A 26,475-nucleotide genomic window follows, 5' to 3' on the forward strand; every position below is an offset into this window, starting at 1 on the left:
TATGAGTTCTCCAGTTCCTCAATGTCTCCAGTTTGTTCATGATGAAATCTGTTCAAATTGAACCAGTTGTACCTATTTATTTACACGTTTATGTGTTGTCTATCTGTTTATGCATTGTATTTATACTTGGTGTTTATACACTACAGATATGTTTATATATTGTGTAATTTAAATGGTACAGTTTTATTTATTTATACAATGCTATTTGAAATAACATAAAAACAGCAGAATAAAAACTGTTAATATTTGCATTTTTGAACATTGTATTTGTAGCTTAACCACAATAGCCTTAATTTGAAAAGCTGTCGATGTGGCTATTCCACACATGGTCGCTGCTTTCACAGTCCACGTTTCTGCACTGCGCGCATGCAAGATCCAGGATCAGCTAACTAGCTACACGTCCATGGTGTCGCATGAAGACTAGGCGCCCCATGCACCATTTCAGCACATTTACGAGTTCCCCAATTCCTCCATTTACCTGGAATAGATACTAAAAAACTGCTGATTTGGTTTTGGTCAAACCCGCCTTGTGGGTTATAGCGCAACCCGCTAGAAACATCAGATAGTCGAGTTAAAGCCACTATGGACTCGAGAGACACAGCCCCTGATTCGTGGGAACAGGAGGACGATGTTGAGGCCACGGCTGATACCGAACTTCAGTCCGCCTTTACCGGGCTCAACGTGAACGCTCCGGAATTCGTACCATCCTTTCTTACCCGGGGTCCACCGGAAAACGCCACGTCTGATGGTAAACTGACAGCGTTAATAAACCGACTGACAGCATTGATAAGGTCTGCCCTTAAAAGGGCTTTTAGCTGGAAATGTTTATAGCAGGTTAGCCGGAGAGAGGGTAACGTTAGTGTTTAGTTGAGCGCTATGTTTACCAGAGTCGAGGAAAGATATTTTTTTATCCCACTTAGTCAGTTGTATGTTAGTACTATATAAAATGTTGATTTAGTGCACATTGCGGATCTGTCATGAACTAATACCTGGCTAGCCTTGCGTGGCCGGTTTACCCGCTTACTTCACACCAGGATATTTCCTGTTTCTTCCCATCATTGATTCTATTAGTTAATATGATATTAATTGTTTCCTTATTAAAAACTTTTACAAATAATTTTACTATCTTATACCTTTAAAATTATGTATATTTACATGAAATGACCTTAGTTATCTGTTGTAGTCTATGATTCTACACAGGAGCGGGTCGCCCCCTCATGGGTGGCTGCTGTTGATATCACATGACCAACTGTCGTAAAATTGTTAATACTACTAATAATAACAGACAGATGACCTACTTATAATATTTGACACCTGTCTGTTTCAGATTATGTAGTTTATTCTGTAAATCAAAGGGGGTTCACACCAACTTTGAGAACATCCTAAATATAACCCAGCAGGCACACAACATCATAAGATCGTGTCAATTTAACGTCTAATCTCAATGTTAATTTCATCAGCTGATATTATATCATTGTTGTTTTTGGGTTGTGTAAACAAATCCAAAGTTAAGGCCTGATTTTCATTCTCAACCCCTATACAACGTCTGTCGACATTGCTGCTCTCCAAAGGCAAAGCGCAGTAACTACACATTTGGTCAAAATTGAGTTAAGGCTTAAAATGGGCTTTGTGACAACTGTTTTGTCTTGTGGCAAAGTCTCCTGGTTCAATTTTGTCCCGTTTCAGAGAAACAAGACAAGAGTGTCAAAATCGCAGTAACTGCAAAATCCAAACTAATACCATATATGGTATAAAAACTTTAAAGGCATTTTTCTCAGTTTCAGTGTTGGTGTAGTTACTGGACTTTGCCTTTGTAGGGCAGATTGGGGTCCAACGTCAACCTGATGTTATATTGACGTTCAGTGCCTGCTGATGGGTCACAGCCAACATCTGCTGTTTGTTTTAATTGTGACTTAAACAACCCAAGGCAATTAAGTTGTCTATGGATATTCTTAAAAACAGATTTATATTATAATTATCCAGTCATCGCCCCCTTCTCTCTCTCTCCACAGGCACCGATGCAGTGGCCAGCATGGAGATCTCAGATCCAGTGGGTATGTTCATGTTTGTTGGATAGCTGTGTGTTAAGCTAGACTGTGCTTTTCTGCTAGGGTTTCTCATATAGTGTTGCACTGCTGCTAATGCTGCTTCATCAGCCATACAGAGGGCAACTTGGGCTTGTTACATCAGCACGCATGTGCTCATATTACAAGCCTTATTTATCTCTGTACTTACACCTCCAGTCACAGCTACTGACCCAGAGAAGCAGATGACAATGTTTCCATGAATGGAGTAATAGTGCTTACTCATTTAACCCTGATTCCAGCTGTACACTTTATGTTAAGCACAGATTTTCATACAGCTGCACATTCTCACAAATCAGTTGTTATCTTAGTTGTTCTCTGCAGCTGTTGAAAGTAGCCAGGATTGCGTTCTATGTGTTCAATGACCTGTTTAATAGAACTGTCAAAACAATGAATGCGTTTCTTAAATGTCTGTCGTCAGTTGGGTCAGTTGTGTTTTTGTAAATTGTTATGCAGTGCAATATTTGTAATGGGATATAAATCAGTTCATTGAAATTCATTTCCTGTCCTCTGCTTAAGTCTTCAAATCTCTTTGGTTTGCAGTGGTGCTTAACCTTTTTGACTCAGTTTTAATAAATGCTTATTTTAATATAACTACATTTAAAAAAAATTTTGGGACCCCGCTGGAAGTTTGTTGAGGCCCCCCTAGTGGACCCAAGTCCCCTGGTTGAGAACCACTGGCTTATAGTACAGCAAAAAAAATGCAAACTGTGCAGAACCAAAATCTTTTACACACCTTCATGCGGTTTCACACCCATATGACTCACTTTCTTCTGCGGAACCCAAAAAGGAGACACCCTGTGCTGGTTGCTCATTTACATACAACTGCAATGAAAGGTGACTGAAGCTTTCAAGCTTCATAAAAAGAATGCAGAAGCACCATACATGTTCATTTCTTGCATTTAAAAATGGTTTTAAATGTAAATTAAAAAACAGTTTTAGATTAGTCTATTTATTCATCAATTGGAAACATGCTTTATTTACATTTTTTTTTTATTTTTTAATGAATACTCTGATATTCTTTTTTGGGACTCTAAAAGGGATTCATGTTGACTTCCATTGTATGGACAAAAATAGATTTTTCAAAATCTTCCTTTATGTTTCACAGAAGAAAGAAAGTCATATAGTTTTGGAATGACATGAGGGTGAGTAAATGATGACAATTTTTTTGTGTCCTGCATATAAACACTGTTTTTAAAGTTTTTAAAGAGATCATGAGTGATAAGTAAATAATATGAAATTTTCCATTTTATAGAAAATTATTTCCCCGTGTTGGGGAAAATTACTTTTAAAAGAAATGCATTTCAATATTACGTTACTATCTAAAAAGTAACGTAACTTTAGTTACTTAGTTACTTTTTATAGAAAGTAATGCGTTACTTTTTTGTTTCTTTCGCATTACTTTTTAAATCTGGGCAGAGCTTGCTTGTTTGTTTTTATTAAAAAAGGTTCTATTTTTAGCAGGTTCTATTTTTAAGGTTCTATTTTTATTAAAAAGGTTATATTTTTAGCAAATGTAAAATATTTTTTTCCACCAAAAAGTGAAACAAATCGAAACGAAACCTCAGGCTGAAGGAAAAGTAAAGGGAGGGACTGAGGGACTCATATGCAACTATTACAGAAGGTTCAAACACTCACTGAAGCTTCAGAAGGAAACACAATGCATTAAAGCCCCACTAAGTAACTTTTTTTACCTTAAAATAATGTTTCCGAACTCATGTCAGTGGTTCATCAACTCATAACAGGGTGAAACGGTATTCACTTTGCGACCCTCTATCAGCCATAACAGCACTATGTAAGTTTGGGTCGTCGGGTCGCGGTTTTGTAGTTCAAATGATACTACAAATGCGACTTGCTTCACGGCAGGCTTCACTAAAGGTTTTCATACTTTTATAATGTCATACAACATACTCCACCTTGTCACTGGACATCGTTATTTCCAAAGCCGGTCCTGGATAGCCTTTCAAACAAATAACGTGCATGTGACACGACGGTAGGCTAAATTATTTACGACAGCGGTAATGGACAATTCCGCTTCTAACCTGTAGAGGGAGCATTGAGGGAAAAGTTACTTAGTGGGGCTTTAAAGGAACACTCCACTTTTTTTGGAAATAGGCTCATTCTCCAACTCCCCTCGAGTTAATAAGTTGAGTTTTAATGTTTTGAAATCCATTCAGCTGTTCTCCTGTTCTGGCGATATCACTTTTAGCATAGCTTAGCATAGATCATTGAATCCTATTAGACCAATAGCATCACGTTCAAAAATGACCAACGAGTTTCAATATTTGTCCTATTTAAAACTTGACTCTTCTGCAGTTATATTGTGTACTAAGACCGGTGGAAATGCAAAGCTTCAATTTTCTAGGCTGATAAGATTAGGAACTACACTCCCATTCCGGCGTAATAGTCAAGGAAGTTTGCTGCCGTAATATGGCCGAAGCAGGAGCAGTAATACCACGCAGCACATGTGCAAATGCTAAACTAGCTGGGAACTAATTTCTGATAATACTCCGCCTGCTTCGGCCATATTACGGCAGCAAACTTCCTTGACTATTACGCCGGAATGGAAGTGTAGTTCCTAATCTTATCAGCCTAGAAACTCGCAGCTTTGCATTTCCACCGGTCTTAGTACACGATGTAAACTACAGAAGAGTCAAGTTTTAAATAGGACAAATATGGAAACTCGTTGATCATTTTTGAACGCGATGCTATTGGTCTAATAGGATTCAATGATCTATGCTAAGCTATGCTAAAAGTGATATCGCCGGAACAGAAGAACGGCTGAATGGATTTCAAAACGGTAAAAAAACAACTTATTAACTCGGGGGGAGTTGGAGAATGAGCCTATTTCCAAAAAAAGTGGAGTGTTCCTTTAAGAGCCAGGGGGTGAAAACTTTTTGAATTTGAAGATCAGTGTAAATTCAACTTATTTTGTCTTCTGGGAAACATTTCTATTTTCTGTAGCCTCTGAAGGGTAGTACTAAATGGAAAAAATATGATTTTTAGGCAAAATAAGAAAAATGTACACATTCTGTTCAAAAGTTTTCACCCCTGGCTCTTAATGCATCGTTTTTCCTTCTGGAGCATCAGTGAACCCTCTGTAATAGTTGAAAATGAGTGACACTGGTTATGATTAAAGGACCATGTTAAAGGAGGATTTTGTGTTCTTGTTTCTGTAACAGGTCAGTGTTTTAATGTGTTAACTTTAAATCCTGCATCCACTAAAAACAAACATGTTCATGTGACTGTCCCTACAGCTGCAGTGGAGAATGGAGAGACAGATGCCAGCGCAGTGGAGACGTGGGAGCAGAAAGGTGAGCCGGATGAGGAGGAACCAGGAGGTGGATCCCCGGCGGACACAGGATTATGTGGAGATGAGGCACAGGATGAAATGATGGAGGAAGATGAGGAAATGCCGACTCCGAAGCTGCCTCCTCCTCCACCGGATGCCCCTAAGAAAGAACATGTGAATGTTGTGTTCATTGGACATGTGGGTATGTTAACATATTTATAATGTTGTAAGAATATACAGTTTTATTTCTTTGTAACAAAGCCTGCTTTATGTGATTGATAGATTTATTGCCTGATTTTTTATTTATTTATTTGTTTGTACAGATGCAGGCAAGTCTACAATTGGTGGACAGATTATGTGAGTCAAACATTATTCCTTATAACAAAGTCTTGGCTGAGCTGATATAACTTTCTCTTTTACATTATTAGATAACAAATGCATATATAACTGTTTTCAATCAAGGTATCTAACTGGTATGGTGGAAAAACGAACGCTGGAGAAATATGAACGGGAGGCAAAAGAGAAGAACAGAGAGACTTGGTAATTCTTGTGTCTAGTCTTAATATACAGTACCGACTATGAAACATTTCTTATATCTTTTTGATCAAAAATACAGTAAAAACAGTAATACTGTCAAATATTATTACATTTTAAATGGCACTTTTTTAGGTTAATACAATTTGAAATGTAATTTATTCCTGTGGTGGTGTATTTTCAGCAACCATTATTTCAGTCTTCAGTGTCACATGATCCTTCAGAAATCTGAAGTGCTGATTTGGTCCTCAAGAAGAGCCATTTCTTATTATTGTTAATATCGAAAACAGTTGTTGTGTCTTGTTTTTGTGGAAACTATGGCACATTTTTTTCAGCATTTATTTGTAATATTTGGAACATTATACATGTCTTTACTGTCACTTTTGATCAATTTAATGCATCCTTGCAAATTAAAAAGTATTCATTTCTTTACAAAAATATCTTACTGTAGTGTACATCATGTAAAAAGCTTAGACTAAGCTAAAAAAAACCTTATGGCATAGGCACTCTTAGATGTCTATGTGAGCTTATCAAATATCCATGTCTTTTTGACTGAAATGTTTGCTCTCATGATGGAGTCTGGGTTGAAATGACATCTCATACATCTGTTTGTCTCCACAGGTATCTTTCCTGGGCTCTAGACACAAACCAAGAGGAAAGAGACAAGGGGAAAACAGTAGAAGTTGGAAGAGCCTACTTTGAAACTGAGAAAAAGCACTTTACTATTCTAGACGCCCCAGGCCATAAAAGCTTTGTGCCCAACATGATTGGAGGGGCATCCCAAGCTGACTTGGCAGTGCTGGTGAGTTCCTCTTGAAATGCCTTTTATTTGCCTCACAGCAGGACTGATTGTTGCTTTTAGCTCTGTAGCTAAGCTGCACAAGTCTTTGTCAAAGTAAATGCTGTTCTTTTGAACTTCCTGTTTATGAAAGAATCCTTCAAAAAAGGTATCACAAAAGGTCTCTCCAAAAATATTAAGCACTGTAATGGCTGCTGAAATGCAGCTTTGAAAACAAGAATCATTTGTATTTTAAAATATATTATTAAAATATATGTTTGTTTTTTTAAAAGTAGTATTTCACAATATTTCTGTTTTTACTATGTTTTTGATAATGCTGCCTTGGTGAGAGTATGAAATGACTTAAAAAAAACATTAAAATATTTATATTTATAAATCAACCTTAAACTTTTAAATAGTTACAGTGTCCTTGAGAAAGTATTCATACCCCTTCGTTTTTTCCATGTTTTGTCATGTTGCAGCTTTATGTTAAACTGCTTTAAATTACTTTTCCCCCACATCAATCTACACTCTGTACACCATAATGATAAAGCAAAAACAGAATTGTCACAACAATTTATTAAAAATAATAAAGCACCTTTACAGCCTAAAGTCTTTTTGAGTATGATGCAACAAGCTTTGCATCTTGAGCATTTGGCAATTATCTGCCTTCTCCTCCTATCTATTCCTTTCAAGCTCTGCCAGGTTAGATGGGGGCAGACATACATTTTCAGGTTTCTCCAGAAATGTTTGATTGGGTTCAAGCCAAGGCTGTGGCTGGGTCACTCAAGGATGTTCACAGAGTTGTCTATACGCTTAGAGTCATTGTCCTGTTGGAAGGTGAACATTTTGCCCAGTCTGAGGTTCTGAATGTTCTGGACTGAGTTTTAATTACAGCTATCTTTTGCTGTGTTGAGCTTTTCTTCTACTCTGACGAGTACTTTACACTTTACTTTTGGGATGGTACTCTGCAGGTGATGAGCAGTGCCTGGTTTCCTTCAATCATGATGCTTGGAAATGGATTTGAGGTTCATCTGACCAAAGAATCTTGTTTCTCACAGTCTTAGGGTCCTTTAGGTGCTTTTCTTGAGTCTTGCCACACTGCCATAAAGCCCAAAAAAAGTTTGGTGGAGTGTTGCAGTGATGTTTGTCCTTCTGTTGGTCTGTCCTATCTCCACATGTGATCATGGAGCTCAGCTAGAGTGACCATCTGCTTCTTGGTCACCAGTCTAACCAAGGCCCTTCTCGGTCATTTGCTCAGTTTGGCCAGTAGGCCAGCTCTAGGAAGAGTCCTGGTTGTGAACTTCTTTTATTTATGTAAACAGAGACTACATGCTTCTGTGAACCTTCAATGCAGCAGATTTTTTCTGAACTCTTCCCCAGATGTGTGGCTTGATGCAATCCTATTTCTGACCTCTACAGGCAGTTTTTTTTTTTTTTTACCTCAGGCCTAGGTATTTGCTCTGATATTAATTTCCATCTGGTAGACCTTTTATTGAGAGGTGTGTGTCTTTCCAAATCATACCCATTGAATTGAATTTGCCACAGGTTAACTCCACTCGAAGTGTAGTAACATTTACAAGCAATATAAATGCTCCTGAGCTTAATTTTAGCTGTCCTAGAAAAGGGTATGAATACTAATGCAATGGAAATGCATTTAAGTTTTTTATTTGTAATAAATGTGCAAAGAAGTTAAAAGCCTTTCTTATTGCTTTACCATTTTGGTGAATGCAGTGTAGATAGTTGCAGGAAAAAAAGTAATGTAAATCAGTTTAACGTATAGCAGCAACATAACAAAACATGAAAAAAATGAAGGGGTATGAATACTTTCGCAAGGCACTGTAGATGGATAGATAGGTAAACAAACAAACAGGTCTTCACCAATTTTTTTCCTAGATTTAAAGGAACATTTAAGAAAAAAATATTTTCTTTTTCTTCAGGTCATCTCTGGCAGAAAGGGTGAGTTTGAGACCGGTTTCGAAAAGGGAGGTCAGACAAGAGAGCATGCCATGCTGGCCAAAACAGCTGGAGTCAAACATCTGATAGTCCTCATCAACAAAATGGATGATCCCACTGTGAACTGGAGTTTGGAAAGGTGAAGAAAATAGAGTTCTAGCATTTTTATTCTGGTATCTTGTCCATCTTTTACCAATTACTTAACATTTTTCCACAGATATGAGGAATGTAAAGAGAAGTTAGTGCCATTTCTGAAGAAGGTGGGCTTTAATCCAAAGAAAGACATTCATTTCATGCCCTGCTCTGGACTGACGGGTGCCAACCTGAAAGAACCTTCTGAGCTGTGCCCTTGGTACACGTAAGTACAGCATGTCATTTTTCAGAATATACGAAGGTAAAATCAGAGGGACAATTGGCAATTTACTTAAACTACTTGAACTTTTCTAGGGGATTACCGTTCATCTCACATCTGGACAGCCTGCCATACTTCAACAGGTCAATTGATGGTCCTATCCGATTGCCTATTGTGGATAAATACAAGGTAAATGACTTTGCAAAGCATTTGAATAAGCCACATGCTACTCAATAACCACATCTGTTGCTCTGAAATATTATGCTGAGTGTCTATCAAGAGCATCTCACTGCTCCAAATACTGCTATTGTCTCAGTTTCTGCTGATGATTTCCAATTATTTTAATACCACAGCATGAGAGAGTGTTTTGGCAGGAAAGTTATCCAGTATAATGGAAGGAGGAAATTGTTTTCTCAGCAGTTCTCTTCCCATTTAGACTAAATGTCTGAGGTGTTATGAAACCAATAAGCTAAACTAGGTCCTGTGTTTAGCACATGTAATGAGATTAAGTTCATTAAGATAATTAAAGCCTTGCTAGAGGTGGGGGTTACCATCAGATTGAAGTGGCAGTAATTGGATAGAAAGATCTTCAAATAAGCTTTTGACACCTAAAAAGATTTAGGTTTTTAATCGTTAAGAGGGAATGTCAAGATGTACCAATGTTAAAATGAATATGCACCAATATTAAAATATTAAAAACTGATAAACCAACACACTCCCTTATGGTAGTTTGTAACTGCTTTTACGTTTCAAAGTCGTCATGGTTGGGTAACCTTTTATAATGGCGAACACAGACTATAACAAATATGTGACCCTGGACCACAAAACCAGTCTTAAGTCGCTGGGGTATATTTGTAGCAATAGCCAAAAATACATTGCATGGGTCAAAATTATTGATTTTTCTTTTATGCCAAAAATCATTAAGAAATTAAGTAAAGATCATGTTCCATGAAGATTTTTTGTAAAATTCCTACTGTAAACATATCAAAATGTAATTTTTGATTTGTAATATGCATTGTTAAGAACCTAATTTGGACAACTTTAAAGGTGATTTTCTCAGTCTTTTTGATTTTTTTGCATCCTCAGATTTCTGATTTCAAATAGATGTATCTCGGCCAAATATTGTCCTATCCTAACAAACCATACATCAATAGAAAGCTTATTTATTGTATAAATCTCAGTTTTGTCAAATTTAACCTTATGACTGGTTTTGTGGTCCAGGGTCACATATAATTCCTGTGATCCCATTTGCCCCAGTTGTGATTAAATGCCAGAGTAAGAAAACACAAAGCATAGAGTTATACATGTACATTACATTTTTATAAATGTAAGTAAAAAAACCACTTTGTTTTTGTACAATCTGTTTATTATGGAAGCCTGTTTTCGCCACAGAAAATTTTTTTAAGTTATAAAGTCAGAATCGCGAGATATTAACATGCCAGTTCTAAATAATTCGTAATTCTAACTCTTTTCTCAGAATTGCAAGGTATAAACTTGCAATTGCGAGTTATAGTCAAAATTGCAAGATATTAACTTTTTTAGATATTGACTTTTTTTTCTCAGAATTGCGTAATGTTAAGAAATTATATATCGCAATTCTGACTTTATTTCTTTGAATTGCCTACATTTTCCTAAAAACTGTACGCTTTTTAACAAACTAAATTGTACAAATTTATACAAATTCAAAATGTAAAATGAAAAATAGTTCCATTCTCTCAATGAGATATTTGTTTCCATGTTTTGGCCAGTATTAAAATTCGCAATTCTGACTTTTTTCAGATACAAGCTCACAATTTTGCAAGATATACACTTGCAGTTCTGCGAAATTAAGTCAGAATTTCAAGATATAAACTTGCAGTTCTAACTTTTTTTTCCTCAGAATTGCATGATATAACTCAATTGTAAGATATAAAGTCAGAATTGCGGGATATAAACTCACTATTCTGACTTTTTTCTCAGAATTGTGATATATAAACTCACAATTGTGTGTTATAAAATCCAGTTCTGAGGGGAAAAAGGTATTTTCTCAAAATTGCAAAATTATTACTTAATAGCTCACAATTTTGTGTTATAAAGTCAGAATTGTAAGAAATAAACTCAAATTGCTAAACTAAATTGCTTACATATTCTAAAAACTACACTTTTTTACAAAGTAAATCATATGAGTTCATACAAATTCAAATGTAAAATTAAAAAACAGTTAAATTTTTTCATGAGAAATTTGTTTTCATATTTTGGCCAATATTAAAATTCTGTACTATTTTTGTCTAAATGAAAATTTAGAATATTTATATCTATAAAAATTATAGTTAAAAAAATGAATATTCTCATTGAGATTTGCTAAAGATTATTGGCGCTTCTTATGATTAACTTTAAGTCGCAATTCTGACTTTTTCAGATACAAGCCCACAATTTTGAGTTATAAAGTCAGAATTGCAAGATATAAACTTGCAGTTCTAACTTTTTTCTCAGAATTGCATGATATAAACTCTCAATTGTGAGTTATAAAGTCAGAATTACGGGACATGAATTCACAATTCTGACTTTTTTCTCAGAATTGTGATATATAAACTTGCGATTGTGAGTTATAAAATCAAGTCCTGAGGGGAAAAAGGTATTTTCTCAGAATTGCGAGTTTATATCTCACAATTTTCACTTAATAGCTCCTAATTTTATGTTATAAAGTCAGAATTGTAAGATATAAACTCGCAATTTTTAGGAAAAATGGTCAGAATTGAGTAATTATGACTTTATTTCTCTGAATTGCTTACATATTCCTAAAAACTGTACGCTTTTTTACAAAGTAAATCGTATGAATTCATACAAATTCAAAATGTAAAATAAATTTTTTTTTCATGTTTTGGCCAATATTAAAATTCTGTACTATTTTTGTCTAAATGAAAAATGTTTAAATGCTACAAGTGAACATTTATAATAATATTATTATAATAAAATTTATAGTTAAAAAAAATTATATTCTCTTTGAGATTTGCTAAAGATTATTGGTGCATCTTATGATTAACTTTAAGTCTCAATTCTGACTTTTCCAGATACAAGCCCACAATGTTATAAAGTCAGAATTGCAAGATACACTTGCAATTCTGAGAAATTAAGTCAGAATTTTAAGATATAAACTTGCAGTTCTAACTTTTTTCTCAGAATTGCATGATATAAACTCAATTGTGAGTTATAAAGTCAGAATTACGGGACATGAATTCACAATTCTGACTTTTTTCTCAGAATTGTGATATATAAACTTGCGATTGTGAGTTATAAAATCAAGTCCTGAGGGGAAAAAGGTATTTTCTCAGAATTGCGAGTTTATATCTCACAATTTTCACTTAATAGCTCCTAATTTTATGTTATAAAGTCAGAATTGTAAGATATAAACTCGCAATTTTGAGGAAAAATGGTCAGAATTGAGTAATTCTGACTTTATTTCTCTGAATTGCTTACATATTCCTAAAAACTGTACGCTTTTTTACAAAGTAAATCGTATGAATTCATACAAATTCAAAATGTAAAATAATTTTTTTTTTTTTTTCATGTTTTGGCCAATATTAAAATTCTGTACTATTTTTGTCTAAATGAAAAATGTTTAAATGCTACAAGTGAACATTTATAATAATAGTATTATAATAAAATTTATAGTTTAAAAAAATTATATTCTCGTTGAGATTTGCTAAAGATTATTGGTGCTTCTTATGATTAACTTGAAGTATCAGTTCTGATTTTTCCAGATACAAGCCCACAATTTTGAGTTACACTTGCAGTTCTGAGAAATTAAGTCAGAATTTTAAGATATAAACTTGCAGTTCTAACTTTTTTCTCAGAATTTCATGATATAAACTTCTGACTTTTTTCTCAGAATTGTGATATATAAACTTGCAATTGTGAGTTATAAAATCCAGTTCTGAGGGGGAAAAGGTATTTTCTCAGAATTGCGAGTTTATATCTCACAATTCTCACTTAATAGCTCACATTTTTGTGTTATATAGTCAGAATTGTAAGATATAAACTTGCATATTCCTAAAAACTACGCTTTTTTACAAAGTAAATCATATGAATTCATACAAATTCAAAATGTAAAATTAAAAAACAGTTACATTCTTTCATGAGATAATTTTTTCATATTTTGGACGAAATTAAAATTCTATACTGTCTAAATGAAAAATGTTTAAATGCTACAAGTGAATTCATTCATTACAAGTAAAATTTATAGTAAAACAAAAAGGATATTAACGTTGACATTTGCTGAAGATTATTGGTGTTTCTTATGATTGACTTTAAGTCGCAATTTTTCCTCAGAAATGCATGATACAAATTCGCAATTCTGACTTTTTTTCTCAAAATCGTCAAAAACCCACAATTTTGAGTTATAAAGTCAGAATTGTATAATATAAACTCTTAATTGTGAGTTAAAAGTCAGAATTGTGAGATATAAAGTCAGAATTGCGGGTTGTAAACTGGCAGTTCTAACTTATTTATTATAATTGCACAACATAAACTCGCAATTGTGAGTTATAAAGTCAGAAAAAAGTAATATTTACATTGAAATTTGCTAAAAATTATTGCTGTTTCTTATGATTTACTTTAGGTGAGTGTTGAATGATGAGCATTGTCTGATACAGATCCAATTAAAACCTCTAATATCAGCAGCCATAATGCTCCTTTATCTTTTGTGTAGGACATGGGCACCGTGGTACTTGGAAAACTGGAGTCTGGAAGTATCGCGAAAGCACAACAACTTATTATGATGCCAAATAGGGTAAGACTCTACAAAAAAACAATACAGTTTGTTGTTATCACAACCATTATGAATCCAAAGCCATTATCTTGAATTTTCACACTCAATTGTTTGTTCTGATTTCCCAGCACACGGTGGAAGTGTTGAGCCTTCTTTCTGATGATGTGGAGACGGAGTACGCTGGACCTGGTGAAAACCTGAAGCTCCGGGTCAAAGGCATTGAGGAGGAAGAGATTCTCCCAGGCTTTATCCTATGCAACGCTGAGAACCTCTGCCACTCAGGACGCACTTTTGATGCCCAGGTAAGGATTTCAACACTGACTGGGAGAATATTTCGTTTGGTTATTTTTTTAAGCACAATCTAATGCCTTTTTTCTGTTCTTGTTTGCAGATTGTTATTATTGAACACAAATCCATAATATGCCCAGGTTACAATGCAGTACTACACATCCATACCTGCATAGAAGAAGTGCAGATAACAGTAAGTTATTCTTACTTCTTAGGAGTGCGCTCCTAAAACATTCAGACTAGTGCTGTCAAATCAATTAATTGCAAGTAATCTCATCCAAAATAAAAGTTTGTGTATACATATGTGCGTGTGCTGTGTATATTTATAAGTATACACACATACACATATATATTTAAGAAATAAATGTAATATATATTTATATATAATATAAATCATAAATAAATATGAATACATATATATGTGCACATGTTTATTAAATATATACTGTACATGTAAGTTTGTGTATTAATATATAAATATAAATATACACAGTACACACACATATATTTTGTAAACACAAACTTTTGTTTTGGATGTGATTAATCTTTTGGTTGTGTTCAGGTAAAAAAAAATTCCCACAAAAATACTGTTTAACGTTATCGCATTGTACTCAAACTTACTGACTTTGTTCACACAGGGTAAAAGTACTTTTAAGTATTTTTTAACATTTTGTGTTTTTTTTTTTACCTAGTCACACTTGTGGTGTTCCCGTTAAAAAATGACCGGACTCTAAACAATTACTTATAAGTCTCTCATTATTAGGGCCCGAGCCCAAAAGGGCGAAGGCCCTATTGTTCTTCTAAGGATTCTTATTTGTTTTTTTTTTTTTTTTTTTTTTTTTTTTTTTTTTTTTTTTTTTTCAACCGTTGGGGCACTTTTGGGGGCCTTAACATACTCAAAAACTCTTGAAAATTTGCACACACGTCGGAATCTGCCGTCGTCCGGACGCCACAGAGGCTGGGACCCGGGCGTGGTTCAGGGCCTCTACAGCGCCCCCTGGAACACAGTTTGAAAACTTGATGTACTGCGCACACATACTTGCGCGTATTGATATGAAACTCGGTACACATATAGAACTCATCGAGCTGAACAACTTTTGTACTCTATGTCATGGGCTCCACGCAACAGGAAGTGAGATATTTAGGGCTGTTTAAAAAGCGCATGCTCTGGAATTTAACGTACTCCTCCCAGGAATTCCATGGGATTGTCACCAAACTCGGTCAGCATGATCTCAAGACATTGGGGACGCTAAATTGCGAGGAGATTTTTGATATCTCGAACGGTTTGGCCGTGGCAAGGCGACAAAGTTATGGCGAGAAATGAGAAACAGGAAGTGTCTAATAACTGTTGCACACATTGCCTGATTCTGATGGAACTTCACCAGTTTGTTCCTTGTATGATGCCGATTCCATAAATGTGACTATTATGAGTCAAAGTTATAGCGCCACCAACTGGCAGCAGGAAACGTGTCATTTTCAAAATGCTTTGAAATCAGCCTCTTAATTTTACTCGATTTTCTTTAAACTTCATCAAAATCATGTCAAAACACGGCCGATAAAGAATATGTAAAGGGGTCGATGATAAATCACATGCTGTTGCCATGGCAACGTGTCAAACTTTAAAATTACATTCCTGTCTTTTCGAGGCAGATAACATGCTTAGAATTTCATGAAACTCAACACACACATCAATATTAATGATAGTTAGACACTGGCAAAAGGTCATAAAGGGGCGTGGAGTAGGCACTCTATAGCGCCATCTTTTGACAAAAGTTGGGGGGTTAGTTTTTCCTACAGTCACCAAACTCTGTACATATATTGTTCTCATCAATCTGGACAACTTTCTAAATCAAACTCATTAGCTAAGACCAACAGAAAGCCGGCTATTTTGATTTGAAGGTGGATTTTTTGAAAAATCAGGTAGTAAACAAATTCACACTACTCCTAAGAACAACCAGCTGTTCACACCAAACTTTTTTAACATGAAGAGAAGATTCTGAAGATGTTAAATTGCGAGCGGATTTTGGATATCTCGAACGGTGTTGACGTGGTGATTTTTTAAAGATATAGTAAAAAACATAACGCTAATTTTTTATATCTTTAAAGTGCAGCATCCAAACTCTTTAAAACTTTTTTCACACAGAGATCTAATCATTCTGAGCAAGTGCTGGAAATATAAATTTTATACAAGCTTCAATGAATTAAAGAAAATTAAAAAAATAACTCAGAAACCTGCTGTCACTCTGGTGAATGTCTCTACAGTATGTGTGTGCGTTCAGTCAGGCACAGAGAAGCTCATTATTGCAGGGGGGAGGGGTGAGAGGCAGAGAGGGTGACAGAGTAGAGAGCCATCCTACAGACCATCTTTGAACAAAAAATGCACATATGTATTTTAATTACATAAATATGTCTGATCTTTGAGAGTCTGATATTTTGAGAAAATATAAAGGGTCACTTAGTCTTTCATTGTTCGTATTTTGCAGTTGTTGTTTTTTATTTATTTTTTACTTAACTGTACCATGAACTTGTCCTATTCAGTCACATAGCAAAAGATTTAAAAAAAATACAACTTTTTAGCATGATCAATTTATCTTCATTGATAGACAATATTTACATAGTGTTATTTATTGAATATAAAATAATAATAATAAAAAATTATGACAAACTTTGACAACAAAACAAAAGTTACTGTTATCTCTTCAAAACATCTGAAAACCATAATTTTAAGATCAGTTATAAATATATATATATATATTACCCCGTTAAAATACTAAACTTGATTTTTAAAGATATTTTGAAAGAATGAAGAGTTTATAGAGCACTTTATTGTGTATTGCTGTACACCCACATGAACTGTGTTCATGTTCATGTTAATTCACAGTACATAAACTTTATATGAATACTTTTTTTTAGCTTAATATTAATTAACATTGATAAATGCTATTTATTTATTGGTCATGTTAACTAATATAGTTAATTTTAACAAATGAAACTGGATGGCAACATTTTATATTTTGTGTGTATGTGTCTGTGTGTTGATTTTAAAATGTAACCCTTTCAATTCTGTAAACTTAAAATCCAAACTAGCAGAGGATTACTGTGAATGCATGTGCCAACTGGGCACCGTCTTCCTTATTGATTCTTAGTTATGTAGCACTTAAGAGTGATGTCTTATAACAGGAGTCACCAGCAAAGCAATATCCACACAAAAATTGTACAGATAGGTAACAATGACATTTAAGCAGAAGTGGTGGATGTAAAGGAAGCAATAATAACATTTTGCTATCATCATGAATCATGTTCTTATCATCATTTGTAGCATACTGGTTCACAGTTGGCATTTATCTGAAGTCCTTGCATTGATTGCATTTAGTTAAATCAACATTATATTTGGTCAGTCTGATCTTGAAGCCTTAGAGATGTTAAATTGTGAAGATCTTGAGTTTTCATTAAAGGGCATGTCCGTGGTGGCCTGACAAAGTTTGATGTTTCTGCATAGACATAGAAGTGGTTATAACTTAGCCTGAAAATGTCTGATCTGCCACAAAATTCACAGGTTTGGTAAGAGTCCTGGCCTGAAGACACCTAAAGACCAATTTTCAGATATTATCATAGCGCCACCTGTTGGCAGCAGGATATCTCATATATTTCACTAACTCAAACATGCCAAGGTCAATCTGCACCAAACTTCATATGTTTGATAATAGTGGTGGCCTGAACACATCTACATGCCAATAATCAGTTATAGGCATTGTGCCACCAGCTGGCAGCGGCAAGTTTGGCACATTTAAGTGACTTTGACATATTTCTCCTACATTTACTGTATTAAAAGCATACTGCCCACCGTTTGCTGTTTTCCTGAAGCCACCGGTCGGCGGTGAGCCCGGGTGCGAGGGCCCGTTCATCGCTGCTCGCAGCTTTAATTAGGGCCCGAGCCCAAAAGGGCGAAGGCCCTATTGTTTTTCTAAGGATTATTATTAGGGCCCGAGCCCAGAATGGGCGAAGGCCCTATTGTTTTTCTAAGGATTATTATTAGGGCCCGAGCCCAAAAGGGCGAAGGCCCTATTGTTTTTCTAAGGATTATTAGGGCCCGAGCCCAGAATGGGCGAAGGCCCTATTGTTTTTCTAAGGATTATTATTATTATTATTTCATCAATGTTTTGGGTAATTTCGGGGCCCTTAACATACACGAAAACTCTTGAAACTTTGCACACACATTGGAACCTGTGGCCATCAGGGCCGGACCAACTTTGACATGGGGGGGTCACCTGGGGGGGGCGTGGCACAGCATGAAAAAAAAATACATTTGAGGGACTCTGGAGCGCACACCGGTTGACCTACAGTTATCAAAATTCATACACATATAAACCTCATCGAGCTGAAAAACTTTCATGCTCAAAGTCAGTGCTTCACCCTACAGGAAGTCAGCTATTCAGGGATGTCTAAAAAGCGCATGCAATGGAATTTGAAATACTCCTCCTAGACCTTTCCACCGATGGCCACCAAACTCGGTCAGCATGATCTCAAGACATTGGGGACGCAAAATTGCCAGGGGATTTTTGATATCTCGAACGGTTTGGCCGTGGCGGGGCGACAAAGTTATGGCGAGAAATGAGAAACAGGAAGTGTCTAATAACTTTAACACACTTTGTCTGATTTTGACCAAACTTCAGCAGTTTGTTCATCTTATGATGCCGATCACAGAGATGTGACTATTAGGAGTCAAAGTTATAGCGCCACCAACTGGCAGCACAAAGCGCAACATTTTCTAAATGCTTTTAAATCAACCTCTTAATTTTACTCAATTTGCTTCAAACTTCATCTCAATAATGTTGAAACATGGCCAATGAGAATCTGTGAATTGCATTATCGATAACTTTTATCATGTTGCCATGGCAACGTATCAAACTTTAACTTTAGCTTTTTGTGTTTTGGAGCCACTTAAAATACTCAGAATTTCATGAAACTTCACACACACATCTGTATTAATGATATTTAGACACTGATAAAAGCCCATAAATGGGTGTGGAGCAGGCGCTCCATAGCGCCACCTTTTGACAAAAGTTGGGGGTTTAGTTTGTCCTACAGTCACCAAACTCGGTACATATATTGATCTCATCAAGCCAGAAACATTTCTAATTTACACCCATTAGCTACGATCGACAGGAAGTCAGCTATTTTGATTTGAATGTGGATATTTGGAAAAATCAGGCTGTGGAATTTTATATACTTCTCTCGGGAAAACCAACCAATTCACACCAAACTTTTTTGACATGATGCCAACATTCTGAAGATGCTAAATTGCGAGCAGATTTAGGATATCTTGAACGGTGTTGATGTGGTGATTGATTGAAATCGGAGTAAAAAAAGATAGCCGTAATTTTATTATATCTTTAAAGTGCAGCATCCAAAGTCTTTGAAACTTTTTTCATACAGACTACTAGTCATTCTGATCAGACACCGTTCATTTCATAATTATACAAAGATCTATGAATTAATGAAAATTAAAAAACAAATCTGATCCCTCTCTGCTCTGCACTTATGTGTGTGCGTGGTAAGTGGGTGTGTGTTTGTTGAGTGTTAGGGTGAGAGTGGGGAGGGGGGATGGGTGGAAAGAGAGAGTCAGAGAGGAGGAGATAGAAGGGAATATTTAAACTCTTGGTTGTTTATTCATTAGGATGTGAATTAGGGCTGGGTATTGTGACCAATTTAGCAATTCGATTCGATTCTTATTTTTATGGTTTCGATTCAATTCGATTCGATATCGATTAGCTATCAATATTTCATTTAAAATGTTAGTTTTGCAGACATGGGATCCATATTTTGATATAAATGCTGGTAACTTAAAACTCCCCTACTTAAGTGTATTACTGAAATACACATCTACATTAATAATAGGGTGCACACAGTTGTTTATTTTAAACAACTTTTATTTTAAATGAATACTGTAACAAGAAGTCATAAATATGTGCATCCAATGTACACCATGTAAACAAACTGCAAAATGCACATTACTGTAAAAAAATAAAAAGACTAAATGTGCAACAGTGAAATCTATTAAGAACTTCAAACATGTTTAAGAAATAAAACATTTTTCTAAATTCAAATCAGGCCCATCATAAAGCCCTTGTCTGCATATACAAAACATTCTAACTGTCCATAAAACTAACAGTTCTTAACTACAGCCTAATCATTTTTGATCACCCAGAATGGGCGAAGGCCCTATTGTTTTTCTAAGGATTATTATTATTATTATTTCATCAATGTTTTGGGTAATTTCGGGGCCCTTAACATACACGAAAACTCTTGAAACTTTGCACACACATTGGAACCTGCGGCCATCAGGGCCGGACCAACTTTGACATGGGGGGGTCACCTGGGGGGGGCGTGGCACAGCATGAAAAAAAAATACATTTGAGGGACTCTGGAGCGCACACCGGTTGACCTACAGTTATCAAAATTCATACACATATAGACCTCATCGGGCTGAAAAACTTTCATGCTCAAAGTCAGTGCTTCACCCTACAGGAAGTCAGCTATTCAGGGATGTCTAAAAAGCGCATGCAATGGAATTTGAAATACTCCTCCTAGACCTTTCCACCGATGGCCACCAAACTCGGTCAGCATGATCTCAAGACATTGGGGACGCAAAATTGCCAGGGGATTTTTGATATCTCCAACGGTTTGGCCGTGGCGGGGCGACAAAGTTATGGCGAGAAATGAGAAACAGGAAGTGTCTAATAACTTTAACACACTTTGTCTGATTTTGACCAAACTTCAGCAGTTTGTTCATCTTATGATGCCGATCACAGAGATGTGACTATTAGGAGTCAAAGTTATAGCGCCACCAACTGGCAGCACAAAGCGCAACATTTTCTAAATGCTTTTAAATCAACCTCTTAATTTTACTCAATTTGCTTCAAACTTCATCTCAATAATGTTGAAACATGGCCAATGAGAATCTGTGAATTGCATTATCGATAACTTTTATCATGTTGCCATGGCAACGTATCAAACTTTAACTTTAGCTTTTTGTGTTTTGGAGCCACTTAAAATACTCAGAATTTCATGAAACTTCACACACACATCTGTATTAATGATATTTAGACACTGATAAAAGCCCATAAATGGGTGTGGAGCAGGCGCTCCATAGCGCCACCTTTTGACAAAAGTTGGGGGTTTAGTTTGTCCTACAGTCACCAAACTCGGTACATATATTGATCTCATCAAGCCAGAAACATTTCTAATTTACACCCATTAGCTACGATCGACAGGAAGTCAGCTATTTTGATTTGAATGTGGATATTTGGAAAAATCAGGCTGTGGAATTTTATATACTTCTCTCGGGAAAACCAACCAATTCACACCAAACTTTTTTGACATGATGCCAACATTCTGAAGATGCTAAATTGCGAGCAGATTTAGGATATCTTGAACGGTGTTGATGTGGTGATTGATTGAAATCGGAGTAAAAAAAGATAGCCGTAATTTTATTATATCTTTAAAGTGCAGCATCCAAAGTCTTTGAAACTTTTTTCATACAGACTACTAGTCATTCTGATCAGACACCGTTCATTTCATAATTATACAAAGATCTATGAATTAATGAAAATTAAAAAACAAATCTGATCCCTCTCTGCTCTGCACTTATGTGTGTGCGTGGTAAGTGGGTGTGTGTTTGTTGAGTGTTAGGGTGAGAGTGGGGAGGGGGGATGGGTGGAAAGAGAGAGTCAGAGAGGAGGAGATAGAAGGGAATATTTAAACTCTTGGTTGTTTATTCATTAGGATGTGAATTAGGGCTGGGTATTGTGACCAATTTAGCAATTCGATTCGATTCTTATTTTTATGGTTTCGATTCAATTCGATTCGATATCGATTAGCTATCAATATTTCATTTAAAATGTTAGTTTTGCAGACATGGGATCCATATTTTGATATAAATGCTGGTAACTTAAAACTCCCCTACTTAAGTGTATTACTGAAATACACATCTACATTAATAATAGGGTGCACACAGTTGTTTATTTTAAACAACTTTTATTTTAAATGAATACTGTAACAAGAAGTCATAAATATGTGCATCCAATGTACACCATGTAAACAAACTGCAAAATGCACATTACTGTAAAAAAAATAAAAAGACTAAATGTGCAACAGTGAAATCTATTAAGAACTTCAAACATGTTTAAGAAATAAAACATTTTTCTAAATTCAAATCAGGCCCATCATAAAGCCCTTGTCTGCATATACAAAACATTCTAACTGTCCATAAAACTAACAGTTCTTAACTACAGCCTAATCATTTTTGATCACCAGATTTTTTTTGCAAAAAATTTATACCCATTAGCTACGACCAACAGGAAGTCAGCTATTTTGATTTGAATGTGGATTTTTGGAAAAATATAGCTGTGAATAAATTCATATCACTCATAGCAGAATCAGACAGTTCACACCAAACTTTGTCAACATGATGCCAAGATACTGAAGATGTTAAAATGTGAACGGCTTTGGGATATCTTGAATGGTGTTGATGTGGTGATTTATGAAAGTAACAGTAAAAAAGATGAAGAGTTATTTCCATATATCTTTAAATTGCATTATTCTAACTCATCAAAACTTTTTACATATAAAGAACAAGAAATTCTTAGGAAATACGTGTAGTTTCAAAAGGTTATCATGCTCAGAGGCCCCAAAAACATTAAAAGTGTCATATAAATTTGTCAGATTAAAGCTCTAGTACCAGGGATGAACACTAGAGGTCCTCATAAGATAAGGAATCGTTTGAACAATAATGCTATTTAGCTCATTCTCAGTGTATAAGAATGAAAATAATCCATAGAATCAGTTTATATATACTGTACTGTCAGTGTACTTTTACATAATTATTTTGTATAGGTGCTTAAAGAGCATTAAAATCTTTTATTAATCTTTTAAGGAAAAATTATATGATTTATATACATATATACAATCTCACTGATAGAATAAAAAATCTTATAAGTATGACACTATACTGCTCAGTTCACTTAATTAGAATGAGAAACAAATACATCAACTAAGTTAATATGTATTTATTTTTAATAAATTTGTTTATAATTATTTCACAGATGCTTATAGATCATTAAAATAATATTTAAAAATGGTTGTAGATCATAAAACATGGTAACTATTTAAAATAGGGTCTCTTTTGTTAACAATGGTTAATGAACTAACACACGAACGAACAACGAACAATATATTTGTATTCGATTTTCTTCAAACTTCATCAGAATGATGTAAAAACACGGCCGATGAGAGTCTGTAAAGGCGTCCCTGATGCATCAAATGCTGCTGCCATGGCAAATAAATAAAAATACAAAATACATTCAAATATTTGTTTCCTGTGTTTGTGAGGCAGATATCGTGCCTAGAATTTCATTTTCCATTTTCAATTTTCAATGATTTATTATATATTTAAAGTGCAGCATCCTAACTCTTTGAAACTTTTTTCATACAAATAACTATTCATTCTGATTAAACACAGTTCATTTCATAATTATACAAAACTCCACGAATGAAAGAAAATTAAAAAACATATCTGATCTCACTCTGCTCTGCACTCTGTGTGTGTTTGTGTGGTAAGTGGCTGAGTGTAAGGAGGGGGGATGGGTGGCAAGAGAAAGAGTCAGACAGGAGGGGAGACAGTTAGTGTTAGTCCAAAGGGTTACTGTGAATGCATGTGCCAACTGGGCACCGTTTTCCTGATGCTATCGGGATGGCGACTGCCAGACGGCGAGGGCCCGGTCAACGCTGCTTGCAGCTTTAATTCTATATTATCATTCTTTTTGTCAGATTGTTTTCTTTCATTAAGGACTGGTTTTGTGTTTCTATTTGCATCTGATTAATCGTAGGCCTCATTTATCTGAGAGAAGGTACTTCATTTTTTGAGTGAGAAAATATTTTTTTATAAATAATTTTCACAATATTAAACAAAAAATTATACAAATTTGCACTGTTTATCACACTAGTGTGCTTCAATGTGTAATGAAGAAGTTTGCTTTTAAATGTTTTTACTTTGTACAAATTTGCAAAAAGTCACATATGTGGTGTTCCCGGTCAAAAATGACCGGACTCCAAAAAATTGCTTAAAAATCTCTCATTTTTCTATATTATCACCAAATATTGGATTCATAATTTTTGTCAACTTGTTTTCTTTCATTAAGGACTGGTTTTGTGTTTCTATTTGCATCTGATTAATCGTAGGCCTCATTAATCTGAGAGAAGGGACCTTGTTTTTTGAGTTAAAAAATATTTTTAAAAAATAATTTTCACAATATTAAACCAAAAATTATATAAAAAAAAATGCACTGTTTATCACACCAGTGTGCTTTAATGTTTAATGAGAAAGTTTGCTTTTAAATGTTTTTATTTTGTACAAAATTGCAAAAAGTCACATATGTGGTGTTTCTGGTCAAAAATGACCGGACTCCAAACAATTGTTTAAAAAATCTCTCATTATGCTATATTATCACCAAATATTGGATTTATTATTTTTGTCAAATTGTTTTCATTCTTTTAGAACTTAGTTTTGTGTTTCTGTTTGCATCTGATTAATCGTAGGCCTCATTTATCTGAGAGAAGGTACCTCGTTTTTTGAGTGAAAAAAAGCATTTTTATGAATAATTTTTATAATATGAGATACAAAATTATGAAAATTTGCACTGTTTATCACACTAGTGTGCTTTAATGTTTAACGAGGATGTTTGCTTTAAAATGTTTTTATTTTGTACAAAATTGCAAAAAGTCACATATGTGGTGTTCCCGGTCAAAAATGACTGGACTCCAAACAATTGCTTATAAATCTCTCATTTTTCCATATTGTCACCAAATATTGGACTTATTCTTTTGTCAACGTGTTTTCTTTCATTTAGGACTGGTTTTGTGTTTCTATTTGCATCTGATTAATCGTAGGCCTCATTTATCTGGAAGTAGGCACCTCATTTTTTGAGTGAAAAAAGCTTTTTTTTATGAATAATTTTGACAATATGAGCTAAAAAATATGAAAATTTGCACTGTTTATCAAACTAGTGTGCTGTAATGTTTAATCAGGAAGTTTGCTTTTAAATATCACAAGTCACACGTAATCGATTTGACAGCACTAATTCAGCCATAAAAGAGCTCTGTGGTTTGGTAGCCTAAAATATTTAACCTGTCATGTTCCCAAAAACCTCCACAATTAGGCATTAATCTGTCTGGTGGACAAGAAGACGGGAGAAAAGAGCAAGACTCGTCCACGCTTCGTCAAACAAGACCAAGTATGCATCGCCCGTCTTAGGGCCGCAGGAACTATCTGCTTAGAGACTTTCAAAGACTTCCCTCAGATGGGACGTTTCACTTTGAGAGATGAGGGTAAGATATTAAGAAAAAACATGACAGTTTAAACATCAGATTTTCAACTGTTCTCACACCAATGACAGATCTAAATACTTAAATTAAAGATGTTTCATGTTATTTTTTTAGGTAAGACAATCGCAATTGGCAAGGTGTTGAAGTTGGTACCTGAGAAGGACTAAACGCAGATCGAAGGACTTCACTGGTGCACTCTGGGATTGAGGAGGATGCAGTGATGTGTGCCTGCCAGATGTCCTCCAAACTGCTCCATCTGCCCACTGTGGATCAGTCTAAGAAACTTACTTTGGAAAAAGGACATTATCAAAGTGACAGTATCAATTTTAGGAAGAACATTAATATAGAAAGACAAGCTCAGTGTGACAGCTTTCTCATATTGAGAGCTCAGCTATGCCACTCATGTAGCCCAATTTTTAAAGCCAGTTTCTCTCCACTGGTACATATTAAATCTTAAAATGGATGCAAGTTACTTTTAAGCTATTGGCTTATTGATTTTACGTTAAAATATAAGGGAGTCTTGGTGTCATCTGTTTGAAAGGTTAATGTCATTACTATGCCCCATTCGAAAAAAACATAACACTCAGATCATTTCCCGCAGGGTCTCTGATTGCATATCACTTTATTACAGCATCACCTGAGCAGTTACAGACTGTTGACTGCCTCATTATGGCATGAATGGGTTCCATACAGGGTCTAAGTTTGCCAGTACCCTTGCTTTTTACCTGGCAAGTCCTTCAAGAGTCGTAACTGTCAAGATCAGGTCGTACAAGAGGCCTTGCTCATTCAAATAAAATGACACTTTTATGTAGAGATGTACTCATGCACAACATGAACAGATGAATTTGTTTACTGTGATGTCATTACATAACAAATGAAAAATGCACCCATGTGGTTAAAGAAAAAAAATTCTGTACACTCCTGTTGGGGATGTAAACATCAAACTTCCAAAAAATAAAACACTAAAATGACTTCAAATGAAAATGGATTTTTGCTCGTAGCTGTTTTTGTGTTTAATGTATTGGAACTTACACTGCAGTTTAGAAATTCTAGCTGGAAGGC

The 26,475-nt window shown here is 35.1% G+C and overlaps 1 protein-coding gene across 1 annotated transcript; it reads left to right on the forward strand.

The window, feature by feature from the left end:
- Positions 1-365: 365 nt before the first annotated feature.
- On the forward strand, positions 366-26,401 carry gspt1 (G1 to S phase transition 1). The gene is made up of 14 exons (XM_073828094.1): positions 366-748; positions 2,013-2,054; positions 5,342-5,578; positions 5,700-5,733; positions 5,839-5,916; positions 6,532-6,712; positions 8,629-8,783; positions 8,862-9,002; positions 9,092-9,185; positions 13,684-13,764; positions 13,872-14,045; positions 14,135-14,224; positions 25,248-25,416; positions 25,528-26,401. Exons 1-14 carry the CDS (start codon positions 583-585, stop codon positions 25,578-25,580), a joined length of 1,695 nt encoding a protein of 564 aa, XP_073684195.1. The 5' UTR covers positions 366-582; the 3' UTR covers positions 25,581-26,401.
- Positions 26,402-26,475: the final 74 nt, after the last annotated feature.

Source organism: Garra rufa, chromosome 22, assembly GCF_049309525.1.
Source record: "Garra rufa chromosome 22, GarRuf1.0, whole genome shotgun sequence".
NCBI classification, from domain to species: Eukaryota; Metazoa; Chordata; class Actinopteri; order Cypriniformes; family Cyprinidae; genus Garra; species Garra rufa.

Bases quoted from the DNA above. Each gene is read 5' to 3' on its own strand.
- gspt1 (XM_073828094.1), top strand. From the start codon at position 583: ATGGACTCGAGAGACACAGCCCCTGATTCGTGGGAACAGGAGGACGAT. The intron at 8,784-8,861 runs GTGAAGAAAATA...ATTTTTCCACAG, and splicing joins GTGAACTGGAGTTTGGAAAG to ATATGAGGAATGTAAAGAGA. The intron at 9,003-9,091 runs GTAAGTACAGCA...GAACTTTTCTAG, and splicing joins GAGCTGTGCCCTTGGTACAC to GGGATTACCGTTCATCTCAC.